We start from the raw sequence: 24,193 nt of genomic DNA, 5'->3' as shown, positions 1-24,193 counted from the left end.
TCTCCATGTGTTCCCATACCAGGCGTGTCACGCAGTTGGGTGCTTACTTTCCATCCATGTTAAAGAACAGTAGATGTTTCAGCACCCAGCCTAATGTGCTGCATAGCTAAATACATATAAGGTCCCAAAGGTGAGACCGATTGCATTGCAAATGCATGTTAAATACCCCGCCTGCATCAAGACATCAACTGTTAGCAGAGGTCGAGACAATTTTGTTTGGAAACCTCACTTAAAACCCCACTGCCTCCTTCTGCCCAACCACTGGGAGGAATGTGGCTGGTGTGCCATTTAGCTGTTCAAGTGGCAGCAAAATACCTTATTATTAGGAGTGAACAGATGCCAACGGAAAGGAGATACCAACTCTGCCCGTGTGTGCTGCTATGCTACAGTAAATCATTTGTAAATAATGTGCCAAATAGGCACATAAAAATGTTTGCTTTATTGAGTAACATGTGTCATATTGGCAGAGGATTAAAATATCCTCTGCGTACATCCATAGCTGAGGATATTTTTGAAGGAACTTCATGATGACTGTGACATAAGAGAAACATTTGAGGGAGTAAAAGAAAGCAAAGATTGAACAATATAGCCAATTGAATCAAGTTCAAACTTCTAACACAGATGCCAATGAATACTGATTTTGCAAGAGCAATGTGCCTGATGGACAAAGAATGTAATGAGTGCACATCAAGTTGCCAACAGCAATATGGAAAAGTGAATGGGTGGGTCCACATTGTCTTTCTTTTACCACTCTGACAGGCAAATATTGAAGGTTGCTTACTCACCTCTTATCAAGAGCAGAGAGTCTTTGATATACGTCAAACTCAATGAACACCATGACGCTTCACGCAGCTCGTGCACACTATCTCGCAGCCCTGCAGAGCCTACCACCACAGCTTGAATCCCGCCCATTTTCAATGGTCTTTCGCTACTCGCATGACATTCCCCAAGCAGCTCTTTAAACGGAGTCAGGAAATGATGTCACACCTTGGGGATTCACGCGCAATCAGGCAGAAAGTGTAAGAGATCGCCCTCAGGGTGATAGAGTAGAGCGTTACTCAGGGACATGACACATACTGCCTACGATATGGGGACTGAGCAGCAGTAAACTGCCACACGGCGTAGCCTAAATGTTTGTCGAAGTCCACATTCCAAGCAGAGTGTGGAGTGGCAAAAGCTCTGCAAACTCTGCCGGCAGAGCAGAGTTTACTGTCCACCCCTACTATTAAGCTGTAATTCCGATTAGAAAGGAGTAGATGATTTGTGTTTTATATCTTTGAATTGGTATTGACAAATCCTCTTTACTGGTAAAGTTGGATTTTACATTGCTAGTTTAGAGATGCCAGTTTTAGAAAGTCGACATTTCTGTGCTCTTAACTCATTTGTGCCTTGCAGCCTGTCTTCAATACACATCTGGGGTAGGTGACAGCTACACTTTGTGCATTCCTTCTAGCCATCCAGAAACACATGAAACTTAAGGGTATCTGCATACTGATGGGTCTTCCTGGGCAGGAGGGAAGGGAGGAGCTGACACTTACACTTCAATAGGAAGGGTACTGTCCTCACACAAAGCACTGATGTATACACCACAGATAGGCCAGCAGACAGGACTGGGACGAAAGGACACTGGTGCCCTTCAAAGCCTTTCCTTTGAAATCACTTTTGGGTATACGTACTGGGTCTCTGACCTGCTAAAAACAGGCACTGCTGAAACTACAACTCCACATTGCAAGAAGGACTTCTGTGCTGTTTAAAGGACTCATCTATAGACTGCAGATTTAGAGGGCCTCATTTCTCTTGTGCCGCCCTTCTGCCTGCTGCTCTCTGACTTTGTTGAAGGAGAGCTGGACTCTGCCTTTCTCTCCCAGTGTGCTCCAAAGACTTATTGTCTTGCCTCCTGTGGCTTGAGACTCAGGGACATCAAAGTCTCTACCCATGCTCTTTTGCCTGGCTCACTGGAAGTTGTCTAGATACTTGCAACATGGATTTCGATACATCTCCTGTCTGCGTGTAGCTGAACCGGCGCATCAACTCAGTTGCAGGAGAGAAAATGGTGCATCACATCGGAACCAGAGCTTTGCCTCCTGGGATCGACCCATTGGACAGTGAATCGTTTTTGATGCAGCTGGGAGAGATCGACGCTTTATAATAATTTAAAAAATCTGGCAAACCAAAACCACTATTACATTTTGCAATTTTCAATTTTGTGTAACTTATACGAGGTGCTTTATTATTCTTTTTAATTTTTTTTAATTTTTGGTAAGCCAAAAACATTCAATAAACATTTATAGAAGCATTCTTAACACACACAAAGCAAATTAGGATGGATCACGATATGCATATCTTTACAGTACATTAAAAAATACACAAGAAAGCAAGAAGGTCATTACATATCCAATCTGTCTAACAGCAAATCAAATTCAATTAAGAGGGAAAACCAATATGATACTCATATTGGTTCACCAAACCTTAGAGCCAACCAAATCTTAAAACCAAGACATACAAAACATAGAAGTTAGGCTAAGTCATGATTATATTTATTATTCTGTGAGCATCCCCATATCTTTATGCCTAACCTGCGCTTATGAAGCCTCTTTAGGGCTTACAAACTATGCTCTAAATTATATATAGCGTAAAGTCGGCCCCTCCACATTTCAAAAGATGGTGGTTCTTTCTCCCTCCATAATGATGCAATACATAATCTGGCTACTGCTACAGTGATAATGATAAGATATCTATATTGATATATCAACTGTTCCACTAGTGAGTCATCTATTACTCCCAACATCATCCCCTTTGGGGTAATCACGATCTGTTCCCTTGTCACCTCTGTCAAAAAGTCTTTCATTTTGTGTATCAATTGCTTCAACTCTGGGCATTCATAAAACATGTGAATCTTATCTGCTTGCTCTATCCCACATCGCGTGTATCTACCCTCATTTAACCCCCCCCCCCACGTGCTATTTTGGTGGGCGTATAGTACAAATGAAATACAGTTTTGTAATATTCTGATTTAAGGCTGGAGGATACCAGAAGCTTATCAGCCATCGCAATTGACTCCTGCAGGTTAACCCCTTCCTGTTTCAGTTCATTATTCGTGGAGAGGTGTGGTGCAGCATCAGGGCAGCTGACTTCAGAACACAGGGTTCACGGCTCGATCCCTGGCTCCGTCGGCAGCTCAGCACCTTGTGACTCTGAGCAATAGCTCACTTAATTTCCCACGACGGCCCCCAGTGCCTTGAGACCTGTAAGGGAGAGTAGTTTGCGCTTTACAAATATGGATTTATTTATGCCATTTAAAGTTCTGTACTTTGAGGTCATCCCTTTGTAATTCAATAAGGCTTTTGATATAAGTTTCCAATCCTACCGTGCTTTGTCAATATCTCCAGCAAATTACTTTTCCTAGCCAAGTTCATTACATCTACTCTTCTTAAGTTAAGTAGTTCCGTATTTGTAAATATTTTTAAAAATCAGCTTGCGGGAGATCATATTCTGACACCAATAAGGAGTAAGCCTTGATAACATTATTAATTAAATCCCCCAAGGTCATAAGACCCTTTCTCCGCCAACTAGCCATGACAACATCAGAAATGATTAAGGGAGGTAGTGCTAGGGAGGAAGTGGGTGTGTAAAAATCAAGTTCACCAATCTTCAACTTATTACAAATCTGTAACCATGATTTATGAGCAGCTTGAAGCAACTTAAATCGAGTTTTTTTGTAGTAACCAGCCTCTAAATTTTGAAAAAAAAATCCTCTCTGTTTTTGAGCCCAACAAGATCTTATAGATATTAGGGGACTTTTCTACCTTTTCCTTACCTTCTCTAATCAGCAATATATCCATTTGTTGTAATAAACACATCCAATACTAAAACAAGAAATTACGACCAGCTCTTCCCCCTTGAAGTCATGGTAAAATCATGTACCTCATTGTACGGCGGGGCTTTCCTTGTGCCCACAGGAAGGTACTGCAAATAGATTGTACTTTCTGCAGTTGCTTCCGAGTTAGTTTCAGGGAGACACATCTAAAATAACATAACACTTTGGGCAGAACATCCATTTTTAACACAGTACATCAACCTACTAAGGATAAATGCATGCGTTCTATTCTATCCAATTCCCAATTTGATATTACCATCTTTTCCAAACATGCATTAATTCAAATCCCCAAATATGTAGCCTGTTCTATAACCCTGGCGTCATTAATACGTACTTGCTCTGAGCAGATTATTTGTGTTTTAGCAATATTTAACTTAAATCCAGATTTTTCCCCAAATACAGCTGCTAATTGTTCGATCTCTCACATAGTTTTAGCTGGATCTGGTGAAATGTCATCCGCATATGCCAATATGTTACCTTCTATCCTAGGCCGAGCTCCTGACGCATTTAACCTATTTTCCAATAAGTTCAAAAAGGGGTTATTATACAGGGCAAATATTAGAGGAGAACATGGATACCCTTGCCGGGTGCCTCTTGATATTACAACTGAGTCAGACTCAAGATTCATCACACATATTTTGGCCTTAGATGCTTTACACATAATTGGCAGAGCTTGAATAGGCCCAGGTCTGAATCCTTGCCACCTCATGGTAAACTACAGGAACTCCCAGGAGACATGGTCAAATACTTTCTCAGTATCAAGTAGCACTACTCCAAAATATGTTTACTGTACATTAGCAGTGTCCAACATAGTGACTACTCTGCTGACGTGATTGACCGTGCCTCCTCCTTGGATGAAACTGTGTTGACGGACTGATACTATAGGGGTCAATACATGTGAGTGGCGTGTTGCCAGAACTTTTTGCGTACATTTTCCATCTCAATTTAAAAGCAAAATGGTTTGAGAAGATCCAGGTAGCATAGATGGTTTATCTTCTTTTTATAAAAATAGCTATACCCGCCTCATCCCACAACACTGCTGCATCCCCTTTCTGTGCCTCCTGAAAAACCATCAGCATATCTAGCTGTATTTCAATTAAGAAAGTCTTACAAATTTCAAGCAGAAACTTATCAGGCCCTGCAGCTTTCCCCTTTTGCTAAAGATCCAACCTCCTCCTCTAATTCTTCAAAATGTATGGGTTCTTTCAGATATGCAGAGTCTTCTACACTTAATGTTTTCCTATATGGGTCTTTATAAAATGCTCTTGATCTATCCTGATTTTTCATACCCCTCTGTATATAACCCTTCATAAAAACTCTAAAACCTTCTAAGATCTCCACCGGTGTTTCTACAGTTTTCCCATCTGGCATCTTTAATTGCGGTAATTGTATTTTTACCTGCCTATTCCAGATTTTCTTGGCCAAACAGCTGCCTGAGGTCTCCCCAAACTCATAGCATTCCCTTCGATACGTTTGGTATTTTTTGGCCTTATCTTTTGCCCCTTCCTCATTTATCGTAGTCTTATAACGTGCTACCTCAACTTCTGCTTAAGAGCTATCCATCTTTTCTCTCACAGCAGGAGTTAATGCGAATTCAACTTGTCTGAGCCTGTCATACAATTCCTGAGTTAGCTGTCTCTACTGCTTTTGAGCGTATAATCCAAAACTCAGAGTTTCCCCTCTAAGTGCTGCCTTTAGAGCATCCCACAAAATGGCATTTTTAGTGGTATTCCGGTTTATGTTGACAAATAGTTTCAGCCACTGTTTTATATGACTGACATACTGATCATTTCTCAATAACTTCCGATCAAAAGAAAAAAGAACCTGGGGTCGAGCCACTCCTTGCATTTTGATTTTTAATTATATTGGTTTATGGTCTGAGGTTATTCTTGGAAAGGTCTGTATCTGTGCATCAGCTAACAGTATTTTAGTAACCAGAAAATAGTCAAGACTTGCTCATTTCTGATGTGGACAGGAATAATGTTTATATCCTGGGTCTAATTGCTTTAATCTAAACCAGGCATCATCCAAACCCATGTTCATATATAAGCTGCTGTAAGGCCTTATAAACATTAGGTTTCCGACCATAATATTTATCCCCAGTAGAACCCTGCATAATTTCTTCAAACTCAGTATTAAGATCCCCACACAGAATCAGGGGAGATACCCAAGAAGCTAGTTTGGTATTTAAATAGTCTATTATCTGGGCTTCATCATGATTTGATCCATACATCAAATTGTGAACTTTTTATTAGCAATACTACACTCAACAATGACCCAGCGACCATATTTGTCTGCAAGACTTTTCCATACCATTATATTGTGTATTTTAGCCAGTATAGCTACCCCTCTAGTTGTAGTCCCTTGTGAGGTGCAAGACAATACTTTATACCCTAGTTCCGAGTACCTTTTGCCTAGAACAAGGGATATGAGTTTCTTGGAGACAAATCACATCAGGGGCCATATTTTTAATTTCTTGCGCTACCCTTTGCCGCTTAGCTCTCTCGTTCAAATCCCGATCATTAAATGAACAAACTAAAAAACATGCTTATCATTGACCTTCTTCAGACTGTGAAAAAAACATATCCCTCTCTCCCAACATACACAAACGTACTTAATCTATTTTGCAAACAAACATTTTCTGGCTTTTTTACCCCATTTTTCAATCCCTGTGTCCCCATAGCAGCCCCCCCCTTGCGTCCCATCCTTCCCTCCCCTTCCCACCCTTTTGTCTCTTCTGCTAGCACAGACTCCTCCTGTCCATCCAACCACAGAGGCTGCAAGACCCATGGGTCTTGGATAATGGAGCACCCTGCCCCAGCACAGACCACCTCCCCTTTCCCCCAGAATTTTCCACACCCGTGTACTACTAAGTGTAAGTACTCAAATTTGTTCCAATATACATTGATATGCCAAATAGAATCTAAAGATATATGAAACATCGTTGGTGAATAAACGTCATACAAAAAAAAAGTGTGCCCAGGATTGCATTCATCTCATTATACATACATCCTTTCACAGCACAATAGTTTACGTTTTAATATCATGTATTTTTCTTTGGCCTTGGCCGCTGATGTAAAGAACCGGATGTTATCCTTAGATATTCTCTTAAGCTTGGTGGGGTTCAGGAGGAATGCTTGGGCCCCTTTGGCCTGAAATGGAGAGATTAACTGCCTAAATTGCCACTTTTTTCCACCGTTTAATGGCTATAATCAGGGCGAACAAATCATTCAAACTCATTCCCCCTTCTCTTCCTATCTGGCCTAGCCAGATCATACAAGGCTTGCCTGGATGTACTTCATTGTCCCATGCCCACTGCGTCAGTTCGGGAAAGGCTTCGGTGAACAGTCCTACCAAAAACCTCCGCGGGTCACTCCCTTCAGTACCCTTCGGAACTCCCAGAAGTCTTTTCCATATCTTCAAGCTTCCATGCCATACTACTGTGTTGCGTTGCCAAATCATCTGTCACCACCTTTTGAGCAGTTATTGCATCCTCAAGATTAGAAATGCGATTCTCAGCCTCCATTATCCGCTCGGCAAACTCAGAACAGGATTTGGCAACTCGCTGAAGTGAGTTTTGTAGTTTACGGCATGCTCCCTGCGTTTTCTGGCTCTCTGCCCGGGTCTCCTCTCTATGTGACATTATTGTCTTATATATGAATGCCAGAGAGATTTCTTCTGTGTGATCCATTGAGTTATGATGCCCTTGTCGCATTGCCTCAAGAGGATCAACTGGGCCTAATGATGATAATGTTTGATTATTTAAGGTCACTAGGTTAGACCCTTCTCTAGATATCACTGTTGCTGGATATTTTTTCATAGAGTGTCCGGTCCAGACCTCCTAGACCAGATCCCCGGAGTCTCATCTAAATGGATGCTGCTGGTCTCACTCCACTGACCATTTGGCGAACCATTTGGGCCATCAGATAGCTGTACAGACTCATCTCCTGATGAGTTAGAGTGATCATACAATGAAAAATGTTTTCACCCACATCGCTTTCAAACAACACCTGTGCCTTACTGTGGTCAACTTGTTCTCCCAATAGAGATGCTTCACTTTTATCACTGGTATCAGCGCTGGTACTGGTACTTTTGTCCATCTCTAAGCCCCCAGATATCAATTCAACAGGGTTCTGGCCCCCCCATAGAATAGGTTGCAGCGCACTGCTTGCTTGACCCTCCACTGGCCCCAGGAGTAGGTAAAGCAAAGCCACTATCCATTTGGCATGCATTATTTCCCCTCATTTGTTACAATTTTCAGACCAGTATCAATGGCCCCCGTATTCTCACCGCTCACTTCATCAGGTTGCAGAGACACATCAGCCTTCTCCATCACAAGGCTATCCGGTTTACTGCTCTTCACTTTTCTAGCGACGAGAATGATAGCAGGGGTTTTCTTCCCTGGCCCAACAGTCCGACAGCTCCCAGTACGTGATTTACTGCCTGTGTCTTCTGTAGCCTTTCCCTGTCGTTGTGTCTCCTCCTGGGCGTTTCCTCTTTGCTTTGCCGAAGTGAACCCCACCTGAGCTCCACTGCGTTGTTTAGCTTCACTGGTACTCTTGGGGGGCATCTTCACCCTCTTCACCCTCAACACCTCACTCCAAATCCTGAATGCATCTCCAGCTGATTCCCCGAGAAGCACCAGAAGCAGAGGCAACGACCGGGAGCCCGATAATGGATCTCTCCGTCTCGTAAATATACTCCAATGCATTTCCCGGTGGCAACAATTATATGCTGCTGCTACTGTTCTTGACCGTCTACATTTACAAAGATTTGAGTGTGGGGTCAGTTAATCTTCAGCCGCCTCTATTCTAAATTTCTGGGGGTTTTTGGAGAGCGGTCAGTTGCAGTGGTCACTCGGCCACCGACGGTGCCGCCATCTTGCCCTCTTTATTATTCCAAATGAGTTTGGAGATTAGCGTGTGTAAATATTTATAAAACTTAAGTGGAAGTTGTGAAGGTATCATGGATAAAAGATTGAATATTTTTGGAGCAATAATCATTTTAGCAGAAACAACTTTCCCCCTCCAGGATGAATGTAAAGCAGATCACTTATGAATCTTGTCTTTAATAGGAAGGTTTGGTGAAAATAAAATCTTTCTCCTGTTTGTCTACCTCAAGCAGGCATATTATTTTGCCACCAAGTCCTGTCTACAAATATTAGGAGAAAGGGCTTTGCACCAAAAAACATGGGTGGTTCCATGGGAATGCCCAGGAATCACCCAACGTTTCCCCTTATTGCAAAGAAGCTCAAAATAGTGTAATCCTGTGCTTTGTGCTACTTTAGGCAACTTTCCAGTCCAAAAAAGGATTGCGTTGGAAGGTTATCCCCAAATCAAAACTTTGCCCTGGTTTGCTTTACTTTTGGTGACTTTATAACAGCGCACAATGTTAGTAAATTTGGCCTTCTGAGTCTGCCTTTGAGACACACAGGGGCATATTTACAAAGAGGTCATACAAGGCAGCGCAGCATTTAAAGCTGCTGTGCTCTGTTAGTTTGTAAATCCCAATGTCGGGTTGCGTTAGAAAAGTAACACAAACCAGACGCAAACTCTGAAATCTGGACCACATTATGTATCTCACTTTTGGCTTCTCACTGAACATTTGCATCCATGTCCACACAGTATTTAACCTTCTTCATTTTCCTCCTATGCTCACCTTTTCCCCTTTAGCATTTGGTGTCTCGCGAAACATATTATAACACATGCATGAAACAAAATCTTGTGAGACATGTCAGAGCATAGTTTTGGTTGCTGCCACTCGCCTAGTTCATAGAAATATCTGTACATGTTCTTGCAATGTTCATTGCTCACTGGTGGAGAGACAGTGCCAAGCGCCTTATATATTCCATTTGCATAAAGTTATGTTCCCCAGTTAATTCACTACACAGGTCCACAACTTATTTTTTAAGTTGTTTGGTAAACTTATATTTTTCTAACTATTTTTTCCATTTTATGTTTAACCCAACTGTATTTCTAATAATTTGTTTTTCACTAAATGTAGATTAGATTATTTGGGGGTTCAGTAATGGGCATCTGTTTTTTTTCTTTTTACATAAATATAAATCATACATGTGCTACAACAACATACACTAGTACAGACCTTTCATAGAAATGTTGTATTTGTGCATCCTGGCATGATGAAGCAGTGAATACTTTAGCACAATGTATTCACCAATACACTTCTAAACATATCCCCACTACCTCCTCCTCACATCGCACTACATCATCTCTATATTTTAGATATCAACTTAATCACCCCCAGCATTTCATATCCATGTCAAGGTACCAGATGCAATAAAAAATGGCCACTTGAAAGTTTATGGTCCTAGCAAAAGTAGTTGTTGTTCGCCGAATTAGCCCACATCGATACAATTTTACATAGTTATGATTTTATATGCAGGACAAACAAAAATAAAATCAGGAACAGAAAATTCTACAAAACTATCTTGTTTTTTTTTCAGGTTAAATGAAAAGAAAATCAGTAACAGCACATTCTACTCCTATAGAAGCTGACTTGATTGTGATGACAGACATCTAGAGATGGAACATTCTTGCTGAAGTACCCCAGATATGGTCCACATCAGTGACTTTCAAAGAAGAAAATAGGAGCCTTCATTCTTTTTACTCCTAGCCTCAATAATAGTCAGGTTTTATTGTGATGTATTCATTGCAATGTCTGCCCTGGGACAAAGGCAGAAAGACATGTGGGACATGCCTGGACAATACCGCACTTGCGTGGCAATATGCACCTGTGTGGTGAAGGATTCATCTGTCTGTCGTGGGCAGTTCCGGTTCAGTCGCTGGGAATGACTGCACTTTAAATCGATATTCAGGTCACAGCATATGAAGACATCTGCCATCTGGTGGGCATCAGTGTTTTGATACTGCTTGGGTCAACCAATGGGTCAAGGTAAGGATGCTCCCATTTGGTTCCAATACATTTTGCTTGTCTTCTATCAATCCCAGCCTTATGGCCTCTTGAGCTGGTGCTGAACAAGAGAAGTGTCTTGTGATAGACGACGAATGGTGGTAGAACATTAGAAATGTCACGCCTCCAGTACAGAAAATGAAAAGCCTGCAAACACAAGTCCCTGGTATATTCCTACTGCCACAAGATACTTCTTCCTTTCACAGGACCTTGGTGCTTGCTTCTCCTTGTTTCCAGTCCAGCTCCTCAAGTATGCAATTTTGAATGGAAGAAAGAGAGTATTTGTTAGCAGTATGCTCAACGGGGCGGCGGTTTCGTCCACAGTACTCTGGTGGTGCCATCTTGTAATAAAACTACGCTGCTGGAAAAGTGCACCAATGTGTGCTGACTCTTCTCTAACAATACGGTATACACTGCTCTGCTAGCAGACAGAAAGGAAGCTGTTGAGAGCTGCAACAATGTTTTACATCCTGAGCGGAAACAAAAGAAAGTGGTTTATTTTCAGAATATTTTAGACACTGTGGGCAGACTTTTTCCTTTATCTTAAAGTGAGCTTCAGCATGCTACAATGTGATATACACAGCACATGCTGCTTTCATCCTGTATGTAGGGTATCACCACAGAGGTACCTGACTTGGGCATTCAATGCAAGGCAATCAGTACCTAGTTTAAGGATTTCAATGTAACTTTCTTTTTCCACAGCCAGTCTCGAATATGTGCACCGAATATGCATTTAATATTATATTGTTTGCCGGTTTTATTCATATATTGTAAAGTATGTTGTGTGTCGTTTGCGTTTTTTTTAATTGAAGAAATATGATTTTTTTAAATACTGTTAAACTATATAAGAATAATTTCTCTTTAAATAGTTTTCATCTGGTTTGTTCTAGTTCAGTACATTCGTTTTTTCACAACCAGTGTAACTGTTTAGTATGTCAGGTGTCTGGTGAGGCAGACATTGGCATGATTCGGTTCATAGTATGCTATTGCAATCTGGTCAACCAGTCTGTCACTCACACTTGCTGATTTTTTATTAGAACGGGGACAATGGAAAAGCCATTTAAAGATCTGCAGTTGTGCTCTGACTAGTCATATGCTAAGACCAACATTGGGCGGTGGGAAGGGGTTGACTACATTTTTAAGTGGAAACCATTTCAAGCAATAATTTATACTGAAGGGATCCAAAAAACAGAATCAGGTGAACTCTCAGGGAGAACGGGTGGTCACATCTTCAGTCTATCAAAACAACCTCTTTAAGGAGATCCTGACCTACATCTTCATGGTTAGGTGAATTTCCTTAGCAACTCGTTCAGTGTCCTTTACAAAAAGTCTAGGATGTGGCAGGTACATTTCTTTCACCTGAAGACATGCAGGTGTCTCCTCCAAAGTATGGAGTACTCAGTGGTGCCCTCTGCTAACCATTTGCCTTTAAAGATATAATGCCTCACATAAAGATACCAGGACAGCTCTTCTACCCTCTACCTCCAAGGTCAAACATTATCGTTACTCATGCTCAGCCTGCTAAGATTACCCTGGGCAAAGTGCAGCCGCAAAGGTGGCAGATAGTTCCTGACATGTGTGGGCACCTTGCATTATGTGTACGTTTTGGACTGTCATATCATGGACCCAAGTCTGCAATTCTCATTGTATGTGACCTTTGTGAAAAAAGTATTACTTCACAAAATGCTACCAGCTGCCTTTAACTTACCGTATAATGGATTTTCAGCCATGGAATCTTGGGGATAAATGGCATCAGGTAGCACATTCTTGGATGTTCCTTAACATTGTTATTTGTGTATTACTCCAGATGGGGGGGTGATACAAAACCGGAAGTGAGATGTGTGTGACGTTGCCCAAGAGTAGCCACTCTCAGACATTTTGCGGTTTTCATCATTTTTTGACATAGTTAAGTCATGGAATAATGTAAAATATATGTGATCTGCTGTTTGCCTTTGATTTTGTTATCCACTTGTTTAATTAATTATGTGCCTCCCAAAAAACAATGGACCTTTCTAAAGAACAATATGTTTGTGCCCTGCATCTCCCGAGTACAACCTTGTGGTTGGTGCTTTGGGGATACAAGTGGCCAGGTATGACATAAGAAAAGTTATTAGAGCCAAAAATTATGGCTTTTGTTTTTACTAATTATTTCTATAAGAGCCTCCGAAGCAGTCACCACTAAAATACAGAGGTCTCATAAACAAGCCTTATGAAAAGGAAAAACTCAGGCAGCCTCTGTAAATATATGTAACTCTTGTGCCCCAGGTGAATATGGTTTTCTAGAACAGTTACTTGTAGCTCAACAAGTTTAAACCAATTCACCCAATCCTCTTTGGAAAATAATGGGTGTAGTGCTTGGGTGACTGGATTAATGGAATGCTCTTTTCTCCAAGCTTCTAAAGAACCTGATTTACTAGTGCCTAAGAATAATTAATACATCTTCAAGAGCTATATCCAATTCCCACAAATGGAAACACGTTTCTGCTGTTCATTGGTCACTGCCATGGATTCATGTGTTAGACCACAGTCATTTTAAAATGACCTGTTTCACTTTTAAATGTCTCAACCAGGTGGATATAGTCCATCTTTCTTTACAGGAAAATCAGAAGTGGTGCTTCATTTTCAATACAGTCTCCAACAATCTGGAACTTTATTGGACAGCAAGCTTTTCTCACACAGACTAGCTTCAAGAGAAAGAAGACCAGTTTGTTTTGCTGGGGAGTATTTAGGACCAGAACCATGAGTTCTAGGGGATGCAAATGAAATATTGGTGGGGAGTGTTGCAATAATGCCTAGTTGGTAGGGGCCTGCTCCTACAGAGCAGAGGGACTCTCACCATATTTTGAGATCTCTGCCTGCCTGCCAAAGATCTCACAGCCTCTAGCGCATCTGCTGGTGGGGCACTCTTTCAAGCTGGTTCTATGTTTTCTCGGCCCGCTCAATACAATATTTAGTTTAAGTAAAACAAATCCCGAACAGGGTATTTTCTTCATTAAAACATAAAAATCAATGGCTCTGACATACAATGAATGTTCTGTCAGGGCACGGGCACCATTGTATGTTATCCCTGACATAAGACAACGACCGAAGTTCGGAAAAGGAGTGACAGAAACCATCACTGAGACCTTGCAGCCCAGGGGTGGACAGGCCATCAGGCCAAGGTTATCTGGTGGCAGAGCCAGCTTAATTTATGATTCTGGAAACTTTACAATTCTCCTGTATCTGAATGGGGCATGCGAACCAGGAGTTTGATGGTGCAGAGGCATTGTCAAACTCTAAATGAACCACTTAGGTAGGGAGCATTTTACACATGCTGCCAGTCAAAATATATCACCAATCAGCATGATTGTTGTATTTTCAAAACTGTTGGGCCACAAAGACAAGAAAGTCACAAAGTAAAAAGGAAAGACCCAATCTTCGTCATAATACACACAATTGCCTCCACCATGTTCCCTATATGTAGTGGGGTATTCTTTTTATGAAGTCAATCTTTACAATGATATCTAGAATCACTTCTTCTGTTGGGCATTATCTCCCAGAACAGATCAAGTTGGGTTGTTCTTATAGTGACACACCTTTGCATGAGGTCAATGAATGGAGTCAACCCAATAACCCTATGAACCAGAGTACTTATATGCAATCAAATGACTATCGTTCACTCAGGAAAGCATCAAACTCAAACAGTGATGCTATGTGAATAAAAAACATTCATACATATTATTGAATATTTTTCATCATACGCCTTTTTTTCAACCACACTTTTTCTCTTGATCTATTAAATAGATTTTAATGATTTTCTTTTTCCCTTTTCTTGTTTAGGTTATAATTGAAATATATTTATTTTCTTTATTGAGACACTTTGTCCTGGTGATGGCCCTGGTCAAGTTTACCCTTGGGCTGATATGTTGACTTTTTCTTATGTAATATGGACTGCTGGAATCAATCAAATTTTTGTCTGGCTTTGTATTCAAATCTCATTTGCTTTCAGATGTAATGAATCTTTGTTTTTTGCTTACTTAACGGCAGCCTATTACTCTGTAAAGTTTATATTAGTCCTCTCTGTGTTGCATTAGTTGTGTTTGTTTAAATTCCTTTTGTGATTTAGAATGAACAATTTGCAAACTCACTAATTCGTGTTTCTGTTATTATTGTATTGGGGACTACTTTTGTTTATATTTTTTGGATGTGTTGATGTGTTTTGGGGTATGATTTGGTGTTAGGCTTACTTCATTAATCAATATTATATATGTTTTTTATTCACATAGCAAAATTCTTTGAGCTTGATGCTTTCCCGAGTGAACCATAATCATTTGATTGTATACCTTTACATGAGTCTGTACCAAGTTACCTATACGCACAGTTTAGGTGACCACAGTTCTGTAGTGTGTGGAGACATTTAGTCACCACGCTCAAAGGTAAATCAGTGTCAGTAAGAATGGTGGTCTGTGCATCCACTCACTATTTTGTAAAGGAAAAAGAGGGCAAACCCACTCAAAAAATGCTCTAACCAGGAATGGCTGAAGGGAAAACAATTCATTTTTCTTGTCAATCTTAACAAATGAGAAAAAAAACTCTGTACTCCTGTGTTGTTGCCTCTGGTAAGTAAATATATACAACAGAATTCACCGCAAGGGCATTATAGCACATTAAGACCACCAGGTTAAGAGTCCTTGAAAATACATGTTAAGATTTCTTATATCCAACTTTTCTCATGAAGATGAGTGATTATCACATCACAAAACTTTTGTGATTCAAGATCGCAAATAGGGCTTTTAATGAAACACTTCTAGGAGGTACCTGAAATATGTAAGCGTTTAGAGCATACATTGTCACACTATTCTGACGACATGGTCAAGTTTAGGAATTGTTACCAGAGTTCAAAGGAAGATGGAATATTGAAAACTAATGATTTAGTAAAGAAAACAGAAAAAATCTTTTTCAAACCAAAGCCTCCCCAAAACAACTAGTCAGAACATGGGTCCGCTTCTTGGTTATTTTTAGTAATTGTATTCCAATTTGTGACAATAACTTGGCATTTTATATTTCTATCAGTTGATACTTTTTTCCAAAATTAATCTTAGAGTGTGTGAATAAAGTATACCTGTAATATTTTCTAACTCTAAATATTAATGATTTTCAGAATGTATTTTTAAGTTTTTTGAGACATGCGTTCCTTATATTGATAACCTTTTTTACTGAATGCTGAATTCCCATTACAATCCTGATCTCTTGTTTGAAAACTTAAAACATGTTGTAGCATATGTAAAAAGAAACTACTTGCAAATTGTCTAATGCTGCAGGTTCTTTTGGAGTCCAAGTCTGCAAAATGCACTGTTTTACTGGATTAATAAAGTTTTTAATTTATTGTTAAATGTTTGTAGGCGTGTTTGTATTTGCATCATACACATTGTTGTTTCTTTGTTGACCCTGTGTCTGTGTGTTGCCTTCTGATGGACAACAATATACTGTTACAGGATTATATTAAAAACAAAAAAAAACTTGATGGGATTGGCATTCTTTTCTGTTGTAGTTAACATCTATCAGGCCCATAGGACAAGGTAAGGCAGCAGCTGTGGGGCTGCGCTTAGTGGCTTTGCCAAATTACTGCAAGAGGCAGAATAATGCCTTTTATGGTCTGGGTTAACAGTGAAGCTGTCGCCAGACATTTATGTGAGAATCACCAGAAGAGGGGCTGTGGCTCCCCCCAAATGTTGGGAGCTAGGAGTACATGTTTTGATTGGGTAGGAGTTGTGTTTTTCAAAAAAAGTGCTGGCCCTCTACCCAGCTGTGTCATTATTTTATTTATATATCTAGCTGACTGAGGGTTAACTTTCAGACGCACACCCATGACATTGTAAAGCTAGTAAAGTCTCTTAGATAACTAGAAAATGTATGATGCTTTTTTATATAAGCAGTACAGATGAGAGGAGGGCGGTCAGTAACCTAATGGGATATTTAGGTATGGCTTGACTGTGCAACTGTCACCTAACTATTTAACCTTCACCAATATTATTCTACAGATCTGTGCTTCCACACAAATACATTTCCGTTTCCATGCAACCAATTTGCAATGTAATGTGAAGACATTACATTACAATATTCCTTTAAATCCAGACCTAATGACACAGACAATTCTTGTTAAGTGTGTATGGGGTGCTCTTGTAGGTCAATTTCAGTTTTGCCTGAAACACTGAAAATCCTTGCACCATTCCTGCTTCAAATTACCTGTTTGGAACATAACCCTTGGATGAATAATGTGGAAAGAACTGGTTCTTCCGTTTGTTCAATTCTGTTGCTATGACGACCTAACATGAATTTGTTTCTCTTTAAGATACATTACATATTTTGTATTAATTTATGAATAATCACCTATTGTGGTTGAGAAAAAAGACTGGGGAAATACAACTCGATCAAAACACCTTTTTTAAAGTGAAGTGTATTTAGCATACTTTAGGCACATGTTCTTTGGTGCATCAGTAACACAGAAAAAAACTAACAGGGTTTTGTTAAACAAACATGTTTAGATCAAAGTAGAAACATTGATTAGGTCTCTACTAATGCTGCATATGAGGTCTCACACTCGGAAGAAGGAGACAACATGGTCCAGGCCAAAAGTAAAATTTGCTTTGATTAGTAACTTATTTTCCACAATGTCTTCACTACAATTGTTCACATTCACCTAGTACTGCTCAAAATAGATGCTATGAGAACAACTATACATTGAAAAGCAGATCTGACAAAGAAGACCTCTGAGGCACTCCATGTGAAACCATGTGAGGCCAACTCAGTGACTGCAGTTGGTGAGAAAGGATTGATCCATTCAAAAGTAAATGCTTGCAGAGCATCCCATTCCTCACTCCTTTTCAGTTGTATGTCATGGTTTACAGAGCCACAGGCTGCTTAGGAAGCTAGCAGTATGAGACGGTTTTTTTGTTCATTCAAGGACACCTGTTCTTTCCTGCTGTTAGCTAACATGGATTTAGTTACCCTTGCAGGCCTCAATCCAGATTGACAGTCATGCAGAATGTGGTTCAGTTCCATGTATTCTTTCAGCTGCATTGCAACTTTGTTTGTTGTATGTATAGCTGTAGATATACATGTTGTGCATACTCCTGCCAACTAGTATTTGAAGAAAAAGGCTTTGAATTGCCAGGTATAGTGACTCCACCTATTATGGTAACACGCATGGGCATTGACGTCATTGTTAGATTTTTTTTCTGCTGTTGGGTTTAGACGTGTTTGAACAGAGTTCTGGGGTGATGCCTTTCTGTATTCTCTGCAGGTCATCTGGAAATTCACCATACTCGTAGGAACAATTAATACCATTGTGTACATAATTTTCAGCATTGTCGCCACCTCCATCGCGCTCAGTGACTTACTTCTTCTCAACGCCACTTGAGAGCCCAAGCCATTTAGGGCCTTCTACCTCCAGCTTTGCAGTTATCATATTGGAAAGGACTCCTTACCAGGACTGCCCACAGTTTAGAGCGATGTACAACTCAACAGACCTCCATCAGGTTTGCATCGTCTGTCTGTACCCTGAGCACAACGAGGCCTCCTGTACAGCCTGTTTTGCCTTCTGCTCCAAAAAGACCCTGAGGTACTGGCGCAAACAGCATTTTGCTTGATGCACAATGGCACAGAGACGATGGGACAACACCACTGACTTCTTCAGGGACTGTGACGTTGAGGAACTAGAGTAAGCCGGACCCTCGGCCGAGGGAGCTGCCTACTTCAGCCCCAAGCAAGCTTGAAATCCGAGTCAGTTCAACCTGAGGTCCTCAAAGTCCAGCCAAAGAAGATGGTGACCCTGAGTACCACCACCACTCCCCCAACTCCAACTTATCACTACACTAAGGCTGAGCACCACTCTCCAGGGGATTGGGTATTGAGGCAAGATGCCAAGAGCCAAGCTTTGAGTCTGTCACTGCCCGAGGACAATGGTTGGTACCAACACACGGCTTTGGATCTGACACCGGTCCTGCCTTCGGCAAGAAACTGTCACCCAAGACACCATCAATGCAGTGCTCGCCCTCAGGGCGAAAACCAAAACCATCATCGAATCCGACCTCGGGTCTGAAGTCTCCATCGGCGCCGAAAACGTTACCAGTTTTGAGTGGGGCAGAAACCATCTTCACCACCAAAGAGGCCAACGCCCAAACCGTCGTCCTGTGGGGCCTTCGACAACCAGGAGCATTCGATCTTGCAGGTCCTGCAGGAGGAAATAAACACCTAAGCAGAAGCGGATCCTAATCCATCCACATACAGGCAGGATCCTCACGCAGCCCCTACCCATAGCTTTGGATACCATTCCTCACAAGAGGAGGCCCTCAACTTGGACCCACAACCACTCGGCAAGGCCAGAAAGCACTAGAATGGGGGCACTAGCTGTTGTATCACTTTCAGAGGGCCAGTGGTAGTTGCCACCGTTCCCTCTAGGCCACGCGCGCGCACCTCCCCTGACGTCAGCGCGCACCACCTAGCGTGGAGTGCGCACACAGGACGTTGCTAGAGAGTCGCGCCGCCCACCTCTTTTAAAAAGCGAGCGGCGCGAACATGACTGAACATGAGGTATTTTTCCAGTGGTGGCGGCGGAGCAGGCGTGAGGAGTGCAGGTAAGGAGGCGGGGGGCTGGTGGGGATTGTGGGTATTATGGCGCTTACGGCTGTGTGGGAGCGTGGCAGACTGTGGCCTTTTGTTTAAATATTGTTGATAATCAGAGCCCCTTCACGGGCTTTACTAACAAAAGCGTAGACACTTTCCAACACAGCACACGCTGTGTTTGGAAAGTATCTACGCTTTTGTTAGTAAAGCGCGGGGCAGACTGTGGCATTTTGTTTAAGTATTGCTGTTAATCGGAGCCCGTGAAGGGGCTCTGATTATCAGCATTATTTATACAAAAGGCCACAGCGGCTGGGGAAACGAGTGGAACAGAAGGCAAGAGGGCAGAAAGGCACAAAAACGAATTGAACACAGGACAGAAAGGCACAAAAACGAGTGGAACACAGGCACAAAAACGAGTGGAACACAGGACATAAAGGCACAAAAACGTGTGGAACACAGGACAGAAAGGCACAAAAAACGAGTGGGACAGAGGACATAAAGGCACAAAAAACGAGTGGGACAGAGGGCAGAAAGAGTGGGACAGAGGGCATAAAGGCACACAAAACGAGTGGAACGCAGGACATAAAGGCACAAAAAACGAGTGGGACAGAGGACATAAAGGCACAAAAACGAGTGGAACACAGGACATAAAGGCACAAAAAATGAGTGGGTCAGAGGGCAGAAAGACTAGGACAGAGGGCAGAAAGGCACCAAAAACGAGTGGGACAGAGAGCAGAAAGGCACCAAAAACGATGGGACACAGGGCAGAAGGGCACCAAAAACGAGTAGGACAGAGGGCAGAAAGGCACAAAAAACGAGTGGGACAGAGGGCAGAAAGACTGGGACAGAGGACATAAAGGCACAAAAACGAGTGGAACCCAGGACATAAAGGCACAAAAAACGAGTGGGACAGAAGGCAGAAAGACTGGGATAGAAGGCAGAAAGGCACCTAAAACGAATGGGACAGAGAGCAGAAAGGCACCAAAAACGAGTGGGACACGGGGCAGAAGGGCACAAAAAACGAGTGGGACAGAGGACATAAAGGCACAAGAAACGAGTGGGACAGAGGGCAGAAGGGCACCAAAAACGAGGGAAAAAATAGTGGAACACAGGGCAGAAAGGCAAAAAAAACGAGTGGCACAGAGGGTAGAAAGGCACAAAAACGAGTGGAACAGAGGGCAGAAGGGCACAAAAAACGAGGGAAAAACAAGTGGAACAGAGGGCAGAAAGGCACAAAAAACAAGTGGAACAGAGGGCAGAAAGGCACAAAAAACGAGGGTAAAACGAGTGGAACAGAAGGCAAAAGGGGCACAAAAACGAATGGCACAGAGGGCAGACGGTCACAAAAAACTAATGGCAGAGAGGCAAAATACAGAATACAGAAATATAGGGGCAGCTAAGAACAGAAGGCAGATCGGGCAGAGAGGCATGGGGCAACGAGGGGAATAGAAGGGAAAACTGGGCAGAGAAACAGGCAGCAAGGGGAACAGAAGGAAAGACCGGGCAGAGAGGACGGGGACAGCGAGGGGAATAGAGGGAAGAAAAAGGGGCACGGACCACGTACTGGCAGCGGGGAAGACAGACAGCAGTCAGAGACACAACAATGAAAATACAGGCAATACAATAAATTTGCAAACTGCTCTTAAGACCCTTATTGTGGCTCTGTATGTGTGAAAATGCACCATCTTTTCACTTTTTAAAGTAAACGTTTTGAGTGCCATTTGGCGCCGCAGACACGTGCGGTTTGATTCCTGGCGCACCTAGCCATGGTTGCAGCGCACAGAGACCCTCCACTGCCGCACACAGAGGAAAAAAATTTGAGGGAACATTGGTAGTTGCACCTTTTATTCTGATGTCCCAGGGCCCAATATAATATGGATCATGAGCAATTGAGCCAAGTACACCTTTTGAACTTGGTAGCTGTCGACAAGCAGTCAAAGGCATCCTTTGGGGGTTAGAGGTGTGGGAGTGTAGATTCAGCCAGTGAACACGACTCTTAATTCAGAGTACACACAGTATTGTCAATAAATCAATGTCCAGTCAAAGACTTGTAAAATAAGAACAACAAATATTTTATTTCTAATGCTTCACATTCAAAGGAATACCAACATATGTAAGAAACAACACAATACCTTTGAGGTCAGTATCTATTGTTTGTTAGGCAAATTCCTGCCCCACCCCGTTCCTTGTAACATGTTGAGGGTTCTATCCCATTCGGTCATGGCCACATTCAGGGAATGCTCATTACTAGGCCGTACTCAAGAGTTCCTCTTTGACTCTTTAGCAATTAGTCAAAAGTGTCTATTGTGCCGTAGCACCATCAGCAGAGAGTACCCCGAGGCCCATTTCAATTCTTACCAGCTCCTGCAATATAAAAGCATTACAGCAAGTAGCCTGACCATGGACCCTCATGAGTTCTGATCGCTGTACACACAGCAGCACCTGGCAGGCGTAGGCTCTCTCCCTAGCAGTGCGGCCAGTTTTTCCCAGTTATCGGAGGTGTTCACAGCATGCTGAGATGCGGTTAGTCAATCTATCCCATACGTGGGGAGAGGGCATCGATCCTCCAGCTCCAGACCGGAGCCAGTTAAGGTGCAATGTCTTCCTCTGCCTCTCCCACAGTCCTCAGGGGTAAATCAGGGGCAGTTCTATCTGTTTGGGCTTGACCCTCTGATTGCAGCTTAAGTCTTTTCCTATGAAACAGCCCAAAATTCTGGCAATGTTAGTACCGCAAGCCCCTCATGACATATGGGGCTGTCGAGGTACTTAAAGGTTCAAGTGCAGACTCCTCCAGTGCAATTACCCACACCATGGCACCCCTCCTGGCATGAAGGGTTTCTGCTAAGGTGGTCACGAGTCTTAGTGCACTTTTAGCAAAAACTTCAGCTGTGGCTCCCTCTGGCATACCAGTTCACCACTATGTGTTTTATGGGCTTCGCACTTCCCACACGGTGCTCTCTGCACGGCAGCTTTCTCCTGGTATATGGCAGTCACCGAAACAATACTGCAAATGGGTAACAACCCGATTTGTGCACAGCTGTTTTCTTACACCTCACTCAGGGAGTCCGCTCAGTAGAGCTCCCCACTGCAATGTGCTCAGTCCCTCCACTGCTCTCCTTTTCCTCACAGGGCACACACTCGTCTTGGCAAGCAGGCAAGCACTGGTGCTCCAGTCTCCAGGGCAGGTGGTCTTAGGTTCCCTGGGTGATACCCCTCACCTGCCAGCGGGACTAGCAGGCCTTGGCCCCAGTCCTGATCAAAAGCAGAGCTCTCTCTTCTCTGTCAGCCTGTTTGGCTGCTTGGCAGATGCCAAAGTTTTGAGTCTCAACTTCTCCTTCTTATAGTCCATTTCCAAAAACCAAATGTCATTTAGTGCCTGAGTCTTTGAAGTTTTATGTTGGGGTTATGGTTCTTTTGAAGTGTACACTTTCCTTTCAATCCTTTCCTCTTAAAAGGATGTCTGTTTCAGCAGGAAAGTTCCTAGGCTGATTGTCTCACAACACAGACCATGGAAGTGACTAGTAGAGTTCACACCTGATGTCAATCACAATGATATGTGCATCAAATGGTTAATCCCGGGCTCCCAGCCCTATTCTTTATGATCCCCTTATTAGCTGCATCTCCTCCCTGAGCTGTGTCCAGACCCCTTCCTTGTGATCTGTCACTCAATCATAGAGCAACCTTTTGAAGTGTAAAGGGGGAATTTCTGTCTCCCTTTCTCCAGTTTGTGTTCCACATAGCTCACAGGAATGCAGCAATAGACAAATATGTCTGGGAGGAGTCCTCTACTCCTCATTTCTTAATGAGGCAGGTCTGGGCTTCCCAAACTGGAACCTAGGGTCCACTATTTAATCTACCATTGCAGGCACACTTGCACTCAGTGTGCATTCACAGCACAGGTACTTTCCAGCACTGTTACCTCCATGCATTGTTCCACTACAGACACACGTACATTCAGCGCATACAGTCAATCTGCTTGGACTGTTCAGTACTGTAGCCTTTCTGTATTATACCAGGGCGTGCTATTTGCAAAAAAAGACACCGCCAGCACACTCATCATGTGACCGCTGTACAACACTTCATCCATCATGTACGGCCCTTCTCGCAAGCATACCAGAAGAGAATTGTATCGTCCAGTAAAAATGCTATGGAAGAATCTGACTCCTGTGGACTTGATTTGATCTTTGCAACACAACTCTACTGAGAAGAGGCGTACCGCCATTTACTTTATTGTGTGTGTTTGAGTGCATTTTCTTTTCTGTTGAGATAGTTTTACACCTTGTTTCAAAGTGCGGCTAATTTGCACCTAAAGTGGCTCGGTGAGTAGCACTACAGCACTACCCCATGCTGGAACTTGAGATACCTTTGTGCAGTACGACAATCAATGACTGTAATAGATGTGCAGCCAGTAGTGCTTAGACACCATTATTGTTAAGCTATCTAACGTTGGATCCAATGCTCATGTGTATTACCAGTAGTAGGTTATTTTATGTTACTTTAATTTCTTAAGCACAACTGTTACCCGAGGGTGTCCTGGCGCTGACTACTACCTTCCGATCGGCGAGGTAGGTGATGGCCGATGTAGTAAACAGACAGGTTTTCAGTCCTTTCCTAAATGTCATAAGCTCAGTGGCATTCCTAAGATGAAAAGGTAGCTCATTCCAGGCCCTGGTGGCACTTGTGATGAAACTTCTATCATCCCAGTTGGCTTTCTTAACTGGGGTTATGACCATCCGGAGGAGCGGAGGGCTCTTCTGGGGATGTACCATTGAAAGCGCTGTT

The 24,193-nt window shown here is 42.4% G+C and overlaps 1 protein-coding gene across 2 annotated transcripts in view; it reads left to right on the top strand.

The window, feature by feature from the left end:
• The window catches only part of PLCG2 (phospholipase C gamma 2), a 448,457-nt gene extending 436,944 nt beyond the window's left edge, over nt 1–11,513 (top strand). The window contains exon 33 of one of the 2 annotated variants that reach the window (XM_086945888.1): nt 10,341–11,513. In XM_086945888.1, the coding sequence (XP_086802014.1) occupies nt 10,341–10,392 (52 nt within the window). In that variant the 3' untranslated portion in view covers nt 10,393–11,513. The remainder of the gene's footprint in view (nt 1–10,340) is intronic. The other variant, XM_086945889.1, reaches the window with a different exon arrangement.
• Nucleotides 11,514–24,193: the final 12,680 nt, after the last annotated feature.

The sequence above is a fragment of the Lissotriton vulgaris genome, chromosome 12 (assembly GCF_964263255.1).
Source record: "Lissotriton vulgaris chromosome 12, aLisVul1.2, whole genome shotgun sequence".
NCBI lineage: Eukaryota > Metazoa > Chordata > Amphibia > Caudata > Salamandridae > Lissotriton > Lissotriton vulgaris.
Note: the sequence above shows the minus strand (reverse complement) of the source record. Positions and strands in the feature narration are given on the sequence as shown.